Source organism: Cataglyphis hispanica, chromosome 5, assembly GCF_021464435.1.
Source record: "Cataglyphis hispanica isolate Lineage 1 chromosome 5, ULB_Chis1_1.0, whole genome shotgun sequence".
Lineage (NCBI taxonomy): Eukaryota > Metazoa > Arthropoda > Insecta > Hymenoptera > Formicidae > Cataglyphis > Cataglyphis hispanica.
In genome coordinates this window covers 11,173,834-11,185,868 of record NC_065958.1, presented here as the reverse complement: position 1 = coordinate 11,185,868, position 12,035 = coordinate 11,173,834, and the positions used below count along the sequence as shown (strand labels likewise).

Genomic DNA, 12,035 nt, shown 5'->3' with positions numbered 1-12,035 from the left:
CTAAAAATTCAAACATTCATTTTTTTTTATCTGAATTTTCAGATCTGAAAGAAATTTCAGACAATCTGTCTTAATCATCAGAGTTGTTTTTCTAAAAATTCAAAAGAGTGTGTCTAAAAATTTTGACAGTTCTAGAAAATCTTTTGACAGTTCTAAAAAATCAGACAGAGTATCTAAAAAAAAAAAAAAACTACGGACATTTTATCTGAAGTTTCAATCAGTTTTCTTTTACAATGCATTCACGCAAATAATGCTGACAACTGACTGACAGTAAGCGAAATATTCGCGACTTTTATGAATATAATTGAAGTATCGGACGCGCGAATAAAGAACTGCCAACGATACCAAACGAAAGGACAAAGAAAAAGAAATGCGAGTAATGACTCGAAGTAAATCCTGAAAAATAATTTAATCCCATTCTCTCGTTCCACGCGAAGCGGGATGAAAAATTTCCCGGCGATGTTCCCGGGAATATTCAGGAAAGTCGCGAGAATGATTAAGTAAATCGTGTGCCATGTTCCCGCTGTTTCCGGGTTTATGAAATCAAGTTAACTCGATCTCGGCGACCCGGCTCTTATTTTTCCCCGTCCGACGATGATTCTTCTTAATCCCCGGACAATCCGCTTCTCTTTTTGTTGCAGGCTATTCAGCGGCGGCGCTTCTCGCGATCCTGTTCTGCATCCCGTTCGCGCTCAGGGTTCTCATCCACAAGGACATCGGGGGATGGAGTAACTGGCCGCAGGCCTTCTATCACGTTCACCTCGAGCTCTTCCTAGGCAACGGCTGCCTGGGTACGGAACGAAACTTTGTCGAGAATTCCGCGCGACTCGCGCTCGAAAATTTCGCGGAGAGTCCAAGAGCCAGGCTCACTCTATCTCTCTCGCTCTTACCTTGCGCGTTTCCTCTCTCCTATTAACAGCATTTTCACGGAAACGACTGATATGATTCTTACAGAGGAAATGAATTTATCCCGTTACCTTCTCTCTCCCTCGCGCTGTACGCGAAAGAAATAGAAGATGCTCGCTGGAACTTTGTTTTGAACGCGACGAGAAACTTTTGCTCTCTCGCATCTTGGAGCTCTTTTAAGTTGCAGCGATGTGATAACGATTAGAAGTTTGCCTAGATGCAGTCTAAAGAGGCGCGTCGGAGTGAGGAAAGAGGGATGGACAAAAAATTAAACGACATTTTGTAATAAAAAAGAATTGTGAAACTTTTTCCTTTACCATACATATACACATGCATGCGTGGAAACGTACACAAGTATCCGACGACAAGAGCTTTTAAGGCCGACACGGGCACTATATTTGAGGGATATAGAGGTTAATTGTATGCATAGGAGTTGGAGTAATGATGCTTCTGGCATTGACAGTGGAGCGTTATGTAAGCGTCTGTCACCCCGGACAACACACGCGACCACTCTGCGGACCACCTCACCTAACAGTGGCGCTCATCCCCCTGGCTACATTTCTCGTTTATCTGCCATGTGTATTTCGGGGTGAAGTTACGACCTGCCTGCTGGAGCCAGACGGTCCCCTAATCTATCAGAAGGGGGAGAATCGCACGTTTCTTCATTCCTGGTACTTTCAGGTAATTTATATCTCTTTCCTTGTAAACGCTATGTCTCGTCCCGCTAATAAAAAGAGATCTCGAAGAAATATTTCAAAGGCGAATAAAATATGTTTATAATTTATCCGCACAAATAAAAATATCGTTAACGATAATTATACGAATATTAGCTGGAAATTGATACAAGTACCTGATATTTGAAAAAAAAAAAGTAAATCTGACATTTAAGTTAAGGTCAGAATTTGTGGAACGCTTTACATATTTAATCCCATTCTGTTGATGATCTTAAAATAACTGTCCACCGTATTTAACTGCGTATCGTAATTCGATGGCTCTTAATCTGCGATGCAAATGTGTGCTTCAGATTTACAAGATAATGCTGGAAGTCGTTTTTAAAGTGGCACCGACGATCCTTCTCGCCGGATTCAATCTGAAAATAATGATAGTGTACAGAAGATCCTGCGAACGACGTCGAAGGATGACCTTATCGAGAACCATTAGCAACGATGAAGATCCGAGGACCTTCGCCGAAGAACGAAGGCTCATTCTTCTCTTAGGCAGCACCAGCATCCTATTTCTGGTCTGCGTCAGTCCTATGGTTATCTTAAACGTCACTCTCAACGAGAGTAATCTCAATCATTACTGGTACCAGGTAATCAGATCCATTTTTTTTTTCTTCCTACGTATTATTTCTCATTTTCTCAAGAATGCACAGAGTATACCTTTACACCTTTGTTTATAATTTAATATCAATAATACAGCTGAATACTGAGTTAGAAATTAATTTAAAGCAACAAATCCATTTCCTAAATCCTTATCATTTCATCGTCTTGAAAGAGTAATTTACTTAATCAAAATTCGCTTATCCTGATAAAACGGTTCAATTATTCCCCCGCACGTCCTCGCCACCCTAATTCTCGCTTCATCAATTATGAATCCGTCCATTAATTCGACGCATTCGGTTGCAGGTGTTCCGGGCGCTGGCCAATCTGCTAGAAGTGATCAATTACTCGATCACGTTTTACATTTATTGCCTCTTCTCCGAGGACTTTCGCAATACGCTGATACGTACCCTGCAGTGGCCGTGGGTCAAGAACAAGCGGGATGGTAGGAGTCTGCCCATGAAACGTTCCCCGATACCGCGACCCACGACGACTACGACAACCCCACCCACCACCACGATTGCCACCCCCGGACATCTGGCTCGTGCGAGCGTTTAACACGCATTTCTTTGCCATCGATGCCTGGCGAATCCGTGATAGTATTCCGCTGATCGGATGCGGGAGAAAGGACTCGAATCTAGCGCGAGGTCACCGAGAAACTCTAAATGAATTGTACGAGTAAACACTCTCTGTAAATTAAGCCGAGTATCTCAACGATGTACGAAAATACGGTTGACTGTGCACAATAACGTTGAACAATTTCGCTTATATGTGTACAGAGGCTTGATAGTGAAATATGTAGTAAATCCTTGCGGAAATTTCTTCTGGTTGAATATCCGTCGTTTCTTTTTTTTTTTTATAATATAATTATTGACGAAAAGACAAAGTCTCTCGAATTGCGTGCGTTATTACAGTTTACCGCGACGCTCTCTGAGAATTGCTTGATTCTTAGGGGCCGATCTACGGAGGAAGTATCCGAACTATGTGTATCCTGTGTACCAGCGAACTCTGGAATAGTTGCAGACTACCGAAACAGCCGCATCCACGAAACATTCCTGTGTATAGCTAAAGCCGGGTATGTCTACACCGGGCTGCTGCTGATGCTAAACCTGAACGTCCGACTACGACGATCAAATCGAGCGGATCTGATTAAACAGCTCGTATCCAAATAATTCTCTCTCTCTCTGTCAAACGATGTACGTTTAACTCGCCCCGCGAGATCACGAGCACTGAAATCGGCGGGCTCGATGAGTTTTCGCGAGACAACAACGGAAATACATAAAGGCAAGAGATTGTGGGTAAGCCACCCGTTTCAAGGATCCCTTGGGACCCTCTTTTGCACTTTAAAGTACAAGCGGGGAAAAGTTTTTAGCATTGTCGATCGAGTTTGCAGGAATGAGAGCAGAGAGGGAAGGAGACGCAGACGAGAAAAAGAGAGAGAGAGAGAGGGGGAGAAGAAACCGCAGACGGGAAAGAGCCACCGCAATGCGTCCGTGTGCATTGTGCGACCCGAGGAATTTGTCAGAATTCACGTGGAGACGCGACGACAAGGCTTGTGCATTGAATCGCGGGCGATCGAGCGTTGAAAATTAAAAGCACGGGCGCTCGTGGGAGCGGCGAGCGGGAAAAGGGGAGGACGAGAAAAAGGGAATCTAAATGTGTCGAGTACCTGAGAATCGTGGGAATGTTTTTTCTCAAAAAAAAAATCCACGCGAGCTGAAACCGAGATGGATGGAAATCGCGTTAAATTTCGGAATCACCGGAGATGGAAGGCACCGACCGGAGAGACGCGAAGTTTCTCCGCCTGGAAAATTTAGGATTGCAAATGAATTAATGAAGGCGACGTCGTGAGAGATTTTACGCTACGTGCGAATTCGTCGTGATTTATTTCCGAGTGTTATGCGCCCCCAATGAGAGGGATAATGAAAATGGCGTCTCGTGTAACGCGTTATCATCATTAATCTTTTATACGCGATATACCCTCTCGCTGGCCGATAAATTACGTATCGTTCGATTAGATCTAAGCAATTTATGTACAGCGTTCGATACCGAGATGGGAATTGAATTTCAACGAAATCTATACATTTCCGCGCCGTATAAAAGGAAGGAGAAAAAGCGCCATGCGAGCGAGCGTATACATATCGTTGGATTCGATTTTCGAATTTAGTGAAAGGACTACGCTGCCGGCTACGATAATAATATTCCATCGAACTCTCCAAAATAAACCGCTACCTCTCGGTTGCATTGCGTTTCCAAAATAGACACTGTATTCCAGAAAGATATTCTCTCTCTCTCTCTCTCTCTCTCTCTCTCTCTCTCTCTTTCCCGGGGAATCGATAATTAAATTTGTTGCAACGGTCCGTTCGCGTTCGATGGTAATATTATTTCGCTCATTTGCATACGTAAATCCCGACAAAGAACATTTTGCAACTCCTCCTCCGGCGTCCCAGTTAACTTTGCGAAACGCGCAAGTAAACGGAGAAAAATAAATTCAGAGAAATATCTCATCTATATTTTCCTATCCTTTCCCATAAATCTTTATCTTTATACGAACTGAACGATATGTCATAAGAGTTTCGAAATAATTGTTTAAAATTTAGAAAATGCTGATACAAAAAATAATATGAGGGCTGTTACTCTGTCCTTTCTTAATTTCTTATCCGCAATTCTCGTTGAAATGTGACACGCAAATTTTATAAATTCCACATTTGCGAATCAACCATATATATTTTCCTCTCTGCCTCCGAGTAATTTATTATTTTCCGACGACTTGAAAAAAAAAAAAAATGTCCACGAGATGCTTCACGAACACTCGTCACGTGTCGAATGTGACAGCAGCGGTTTGCTATCGAACCAGATGACGAGTGCATGACGAGCGCGGTCGGTGTACACCCAGCCTCGTGGAAAGAGCTCGTGCAAACAGACCGCGTCCGATCGTTGCTTCCATCGATTTTCGCGTCAGCCTGTGAAATTTTCATATTTACCGCGCGGATCGATAAATCGCTCTTTCTCTTTCTTTTCCTCTCGCCTATGAAAAGCGAAGATGTAACGCGCCGCGTTTTTACAACAGACAGCAAGGAGAATGGTCGGTGGACGATTTCCGTTGCATTGACGAGCACGTGGGAAAGCTCGTTTCTGGGACTCAGCAAAAAATACGAATAGAATTTTCGCGGAGTTGAGGCAACCGAACTCCTATATCGTCATGGTTCGCCGCTATTTGGAAATAATTCAGACCAGTGTACGGAGGGGTTCGTTACGGGCGCTATAAACATGTCGCGACGGTCGAAATGTATCACATGCATACGCAACAAGGTCGGTCGGTGGGTTGGAGCGGATTGGATCTGTCATCGTTCGAGGAATAATTTAAGCGAGCGCGCATCCTCATCCGGCAAACTAACCGAGAGATATACGTGTGAAGTGTGTTACGGGAGGCGGCTGTACATGCCGTATGTCATAATAAAATTTCAAAATAACGTCGGCGATATTTACCGTCCACGTTGTATATCACGCGCTCATGTTTGTAACGCCAACGCTCGCTCTTTCCCGAGGCGAGCGGCAAGATATTCCTCCAAAAGGGATGGCGAATGAAATCGTTTCGGAAGTTCAATAGTCTAAGCGATAAACTGGGAATATGACCGGCGGCTTCGATGGCGGAGGTTTAGTAATGCCCCTCGTATTTTTTATATAAAGCTGTACGCATGGAGATGTACAATACAACTGACGTGAAAAATTTCGCCGCATGATTTACGAGGATATTTTCGGAGGAAAAGAAAAAAAGGACAATCTACACTTGTTCGTTCCCGTGTCGTAGCTTCCTTTCATTCAAAATTGTCTCGTAAATTATTTTTCCGACTTTGTTACGCTAATCGTAAATCACTCGACGAGATAGAATTCAGAGAAGTATGTTGTTCCTGGCACGATATAATTCAAATCTCCCAGCCTACATCTCGACGTATCGCATCGCGTTTTCATTATCGTATTCCCATGTTTGTCCGAGTCTGTGTCACGTCAATGTCACGATCCCAGGATCTGTCAACAACGGTCATTGCCGCGCCGACACATTCGGTATCGTGGCCCGATCACGTGGCGAGCGGATAAAAAAGCAGCAGCGATTTGGCGCAACGCGCTCTGAAATTTTTGGACCAAATGGTACCCGTGGAGGTCATCCATGGGTGGGGGTTGCTCTTTGGGTGGGCGTCGCTGGGTCGATACAGGGTGGCTTGGTTCGCCGACGAAGGCACCACGAGGTAAACGAGGATTCTGTCTACCCTTCGACTCTTCGTTCGGTGACTACGGACAGTCTTCTCCTGGCAAATTAGCTCCTTTAAAAGCGTTTCATTGCTTGTCAAAGGAAACGTCAGTCAAGATTATATCTTAAAATTGCACGTTTGTCTAGTTTATTAATTGCCTTACTATTTTTTATTTTTTTCTTACAAGCAATGTGCGAGTTTTCTTTAAAAATCGCTAAGAAAGCATTACTTAATTTATACAGACGTGGAGCTCGTCTGTAGAAACATAATAGACGCTTAAATAAATTTGAGAATTATTTCAGTGATTAATAATGATTATTAACAATTTACAATTACAGATAACCTACATTGATATTCAATATTTAAATGATTAGTTATTTCACAGTATATTTCTACTGGAATTTTTTCATCAGACATGCATTTGATTAATTATACGATTAACTGTAATATCATAAACGAGCTTGTACAAAAATAATATCAATGTGATATTTAGATTAATTATTTCGCAGTATATTTCTATCAAAATTTTTCAATCAATGCGTCTAAATTTATATTAATTATGATTAACTATAATATCATAAAGAAAATTATACAAAAATCTGACTAATAATACGATCAACATCGATTGTAATATCATAAAAAAATTTGTACAAAAATAATATCAATGTGCGAAATTGCGAGACGGATAAATTCACAGCATTATAAATAGTTTAGCGAAAAATAATAAACGAATGCAATCAATATAAAATTCCAAAAGTATATACAGAAACCATTCGCACGCAACGCATAATTCGATTGAGCCTCTCGATTTACCTGCACAACGTAACGCGCAGCGATAAAAAAGGAAGGAGGAGGAGGAGGCAATAATTAACGTCCGATAATTATTGCTGAACATTTATTAGGGTGTAAATGGAACCGCGCGCGCGCGCGCGACAGACTGCTTATATCGGCCTGCACATATAGTGCAGCACGCGCGAAATTGACGGCCATGCAAATTGCTCGCGTGCACTTCGCTGCCCGTAGTTAACGACTCTTCCGGTCGGCTGAACCCCTAACGAAGCCGCGCGCTTGCTCGCACGCGGCTGATAAAGAAGCGACTGCGTAGCGACTGATAGAGACAGTCGACCGGAAATAGTTCGATAAATCAGTTCCTAACATTATTAAAGCGTCGTCTCTCTCTCTCTCTCTCTCTCATCCTAATTGCTACCGTCGTGAAGACTCATACGCTAACTCGCAATTACCCTAACTGTCATGAAACGTAAATGAGACGCATTTACATGCCTTAGAATTGTATATCGAGGATTGTACACGAGTATTGATTGCGTCAATAATAATTATTTATCATTTCTGAACGGCAGATAAGGAAAATAAAGAATTAAGGTAAGTTAAGTATCTCTGTTAATTATCTAAATTGAAGAGCAACGTCTCTTTATTTTATTGTAAGTGGATATTTGCAATTGACAAATAATCGTAAAAAGAACTTGGTGTAATTAAATTTGTAAATAAAACTTATTAAAATTTTATTCTTTTCAAAACATATTGGATATAATATAAAATATATAAAATAAAATAAAATGAAATAAAATAAAATAAAATAAAATAAAATAAAATAAAATATATATATATATATATATAATTAAATAAAATAAAACATACACAAAATACCTACGTAAAACAACTTTCAATTTACTGGGAACCGACTGAGAAGCACGGAATTTAATGCAAATGTAAATGGATTAGTCGTCGCACGGGAGCGACTCAAGAGTTGACTTTAAAGTGCTCGAAATTCGAGTCGCACCCTCTTGAACTGCGTTTGAAAGAATACCGACCACTGCCCGTTTGCCTCTCGCCTCAAGCACGTAGAGCTACAAACGCCAATTAAACAAAGGATCTAAGCAGAGCCGCCAGTCGACTGTGTAATCCTCAGCCGGTCCCATATTTGACCATGTAAAAGCAAGATTCCGACAAAGATAAGCTACAATCGAGTTTATCCCGCAATTAACGCAGTTATATATCGCGAGAATGAATCCCCGCGCGGATCTCTATCTCGCGGCTGCAAAAACTAAATGTGACATTTCAGCGAACTTAACTTGGCGGATGGGAAAATTACCGGCCGAACCGTGAAAGATCAAATTTTCCCTATAGAATTTTCCTGCCCGAGATAGTTAAATATATTTTGAGCGACGGATTAATCCGATTTTCGCGCAAACTTTCTGCACGCACTTCCATAATTACTTTACTTGTTACTTACAAAAATGCTCAACACAACTGCGACTTTGCTCTCCGGCTTAAGAGCTTTATATATCGCCGGAATAAGGAAATAAAATAAAAATAAGAAGGAGAAAAAAAAAAGAGACAAAGCGCAAAACAGCAACAACATAAATTCGAGCGATGCGTCGTGGCGGATATTCAGATTAAATATAGCGGCGCCGCAATTCCGATCGCCTTCCAGGTGCGTTTTAGCTTCGCGGATTCAATTTTTCGCTCGAAACACCCCTCAGCCATATCGCTCATATCGTCGCCTCTCTTGGTCACCCCAGCAAATAGAATCATATATCGGTTGGATCACGTTTCCCCGCGCGATTTATTTCTTCGGCGAATCGAGCAGCTCTTACCGCAATTTTCGCGCGACACCCAGGCGAAAAGCTCGCCAAAATATCACCGAGATTTCCTTCCAATTTCATCACCTTGCGACAAGGAAAGTACTGCTGCATCAGCAAAACTTTCCTCTTGTTTCTCTTTATAAGAAGATTAAATAGATTGAGATCAATTTTCAACTTTGAACGAGCACGAACAATAAGTTGCGAAAGATATAAATTAATGCCGATAACGCCGATAATGCCGATAAGGATTTAAATATTATTATTTTATTTTAAATATTAAATATCTTATAAATTAGATTATATTATAATTATTTTATAAATTATGTTATCATAATTAATATATTTTTTAAATATTAATTAAATATTACTTTAAAATAGCTATAAATTACTATTAATATTGTATCAATAATTTTGGAAAAATATTATTATGCTAATTTACATAACTGTGTGCGAAAGAATAATTATATACTCAATTATTTATTAATCTACTATTTCGTAGAACAATTATATTGAAAAAAAATTAATATCGTATATGTCTGAATATTTATACTAGCTAGTAAAGAAACAGCATTTTCTTTTCTCGTTAGCGTACTTTTATCCAGCAGGTTGATGGTCTAAGATACGACTTTAATTTCATAGAACACAGCATGGATCTTTCTCTCCCACACGCATTCCTGCCGAGACGTATATTTTTAGCATCTTTTTAAGATTTTAATAAAGCAGCGACGCGAAGCTATCAAAAATTCATTAGGCAAATATGTCGCGTATTAAATAATAAAAATCTGCGACGCTGAGAAATTGCGGACGAATAATACGAGGATTAAATCGTCGTAAAAACCGTGATGTAATTTGCACGTGACATCCGTCACGAGGAAAGTGTCACTTCTTCACGCTGCCGCGTCAATTATCACAAGCGCGTATTTCGCACTTTATCAACGTACCTCTTTTCCTCGAGCATAAATCGAAAAATATCGCGCGCTCTAAGCTGAAGTTGAGGAATCGTCCTGCGAAAGAAAGGACGTGGCTATCACGCGGGATGAGCCGGCGAGCGAGCAATTATTCACCGAAGGATCGCGAACCGGCCGTAAACAGTTTGACAAATCGCAACACAGTTTTACGCTCGCCCCACGACAGATGTATCTGTTATTGCCGTCGTCATTGTGTTGTTGATCGTTAGGGGGAATGGAGGGGGGGGGGACGATTATTGACGTTTTTATGCCGAGGATCGTCGGGACCGCCGACGTGCTCCACTTTGGCGTGCGCTTTGTCCATTACTGTGCTCGACGTATGTCGCGTCGGGCAACTTTTGTTATTACTTCATGAGAGAGAGAGAGAGAGAGAGAAGGAAAATGGCATGTTTTCCAGAACTTGATACGTACTCGGTAGTTACGGCATTCGTGGCTGACCAATAAGAACGGACTAGAAAGTAAATCGGATTCTCGCAGCATCCACGATGGCGATGGTCAGCGAAAAACTGCACGACTTCCTTCGCAGAAAGAAACGCCAACGCGCGCTCTTGGGGCTTTTATCTCGAGAAGATAATTAGACGTCGCTGAGAATTTATTACCGCGACGTCGCCTGATTAATTACAATCGCGTGAGAAAGGATTAAGGGTAAAAGTAAGCCGTAATGGGGGAATAAGCCACTCTCTGTGCGAGTGACTGCCAAATATTTCACAAAATATTTTTTTAAAATATCGTGATTTTTGTTTATTACCAGTCATTATTATGATTATTAAATCTAATATTAGTTATTATTATTAAATTTATATTAGTTATTATTGTTATTAAATCTACATACATTGTAAAAAGATTGGCTGGAACTTCAGACAAAGTGTCCCCAGCTTTTTTGCGAGATATACTCTCTAAATTTTCAAACGCACTTTTCTGAATTAAAAAAAAAATTTCTAAAATAGATTATTTGAAATCTTTTGAAACACCTAGATCTGAAAATTTTGACAAAAATATATTCGAATTTTTAGAAAACTTTTTACAAGTGGTTCATCAATATAATATATGTGTAGGCAGAGCAAGCAGTTATTTTTTTCTTTTTTTTCGAGCATTAGCGGAGGTAAAGGTGGAGATTGAAATAAATCGTTTTGTCATCGAGCCAGCGGTATCACGCAAACCTTTTCTCTTATTCATGGATCCGTCGGCGTATCCGACTTAGATCCCTCGCCTTGAATTTGCCAAACAGATCTATACGGTCGACGGGCAAAAACGAAAATCCGTTGCCGCTGAAGTATACACTACACATCGAACATATCCTCCTTTTAAGTTTCGCTCAATCGAAAAATGTTATTTCGCGCGAATACGTTTCTCTCTCTCTCTCTTTCTCTCTCTTTTCTTACAGATTCCCGCGGCGTTTTTAAGTGATTGATCTCATCAGGATGAAGCACCGGGTAGACTTTCGCCGCCTTTCGCTCCCCCATATTTTTTTTACTTTACACTTTATATCTTTTTCTCTTCCATTTCATTCTCGGAGTAAAGCTATCAGCGCGAGATAGCGTGGTCATTATTAAGGTTTATTTTTTTTTCTTTTTTCAATTTCCCAGAATATTCTTTTGAATAGCGCAGCTGTGGATGAGTCACGTCACTGTGAAAGACCAAGAGAGGTCTCATCATGTTTCTTTACCTTATTACTTGTTCTCCATGATACGTAATATTTTCCAAGCTAAATCTGTCAACGTATTTTATAGTACGGTTTCTTTTTTAGTTTAACAAAAATGGTCAAAAATTTCAAGCGCCAAAGCGGATGGACGGAGCAACCCCCCGCAAAGTGATACTTATTACGGTTCGTGATAGAGTTAGAAACAGGAACACAGCCGAAAGTAGCTACGAGAGGACAATGATAAATAATAATAAAAACGCGAATTCCCTTTTGACTACGAATATTCGCCCGGGTTAATTTCATAATAAAAACTTCACGAGGCACGTCGGGGCGAGCTCGAAGTT

General features: G+C 40.7%; 1 protein-coding gene across 2 annotated transcripts in view; it reads left to right on the top strand.

Moving 5' to 3' along the window:
- LOC126849895 (probable G-protein coupled receptor B0563.6) overlaps positions 1-4,894 on the top strand; it is a 48,069-nt gene extending 43,175 nt beyond the window's left edge. For both annotated transcript variants that reach the window (XM_050592263.1, XM_050592261.1), the window contains exons 3-6: positions 642-791; positions 1,337-1,587; positions 1,931-2,218; positions 2,535-4,894. In XM_050592263.1, the coding sequence (XP_050448220.1) occupies positions 642-791; positions 1,337-1,587; positions 1,931-2,218; positions 2,535-2,786 (941 nt within the window). In that variant the 3' untranslated portion in view covers positions 2,787-4,894. The remainder of the gene's footprint in view (positions 1-641; positions 792-1,336; positions 1,588-1,930; positions 2,219-2,534) is intronic.
- Positions 4,895-12,035: the final 7,141 nt, after the last annotated feature.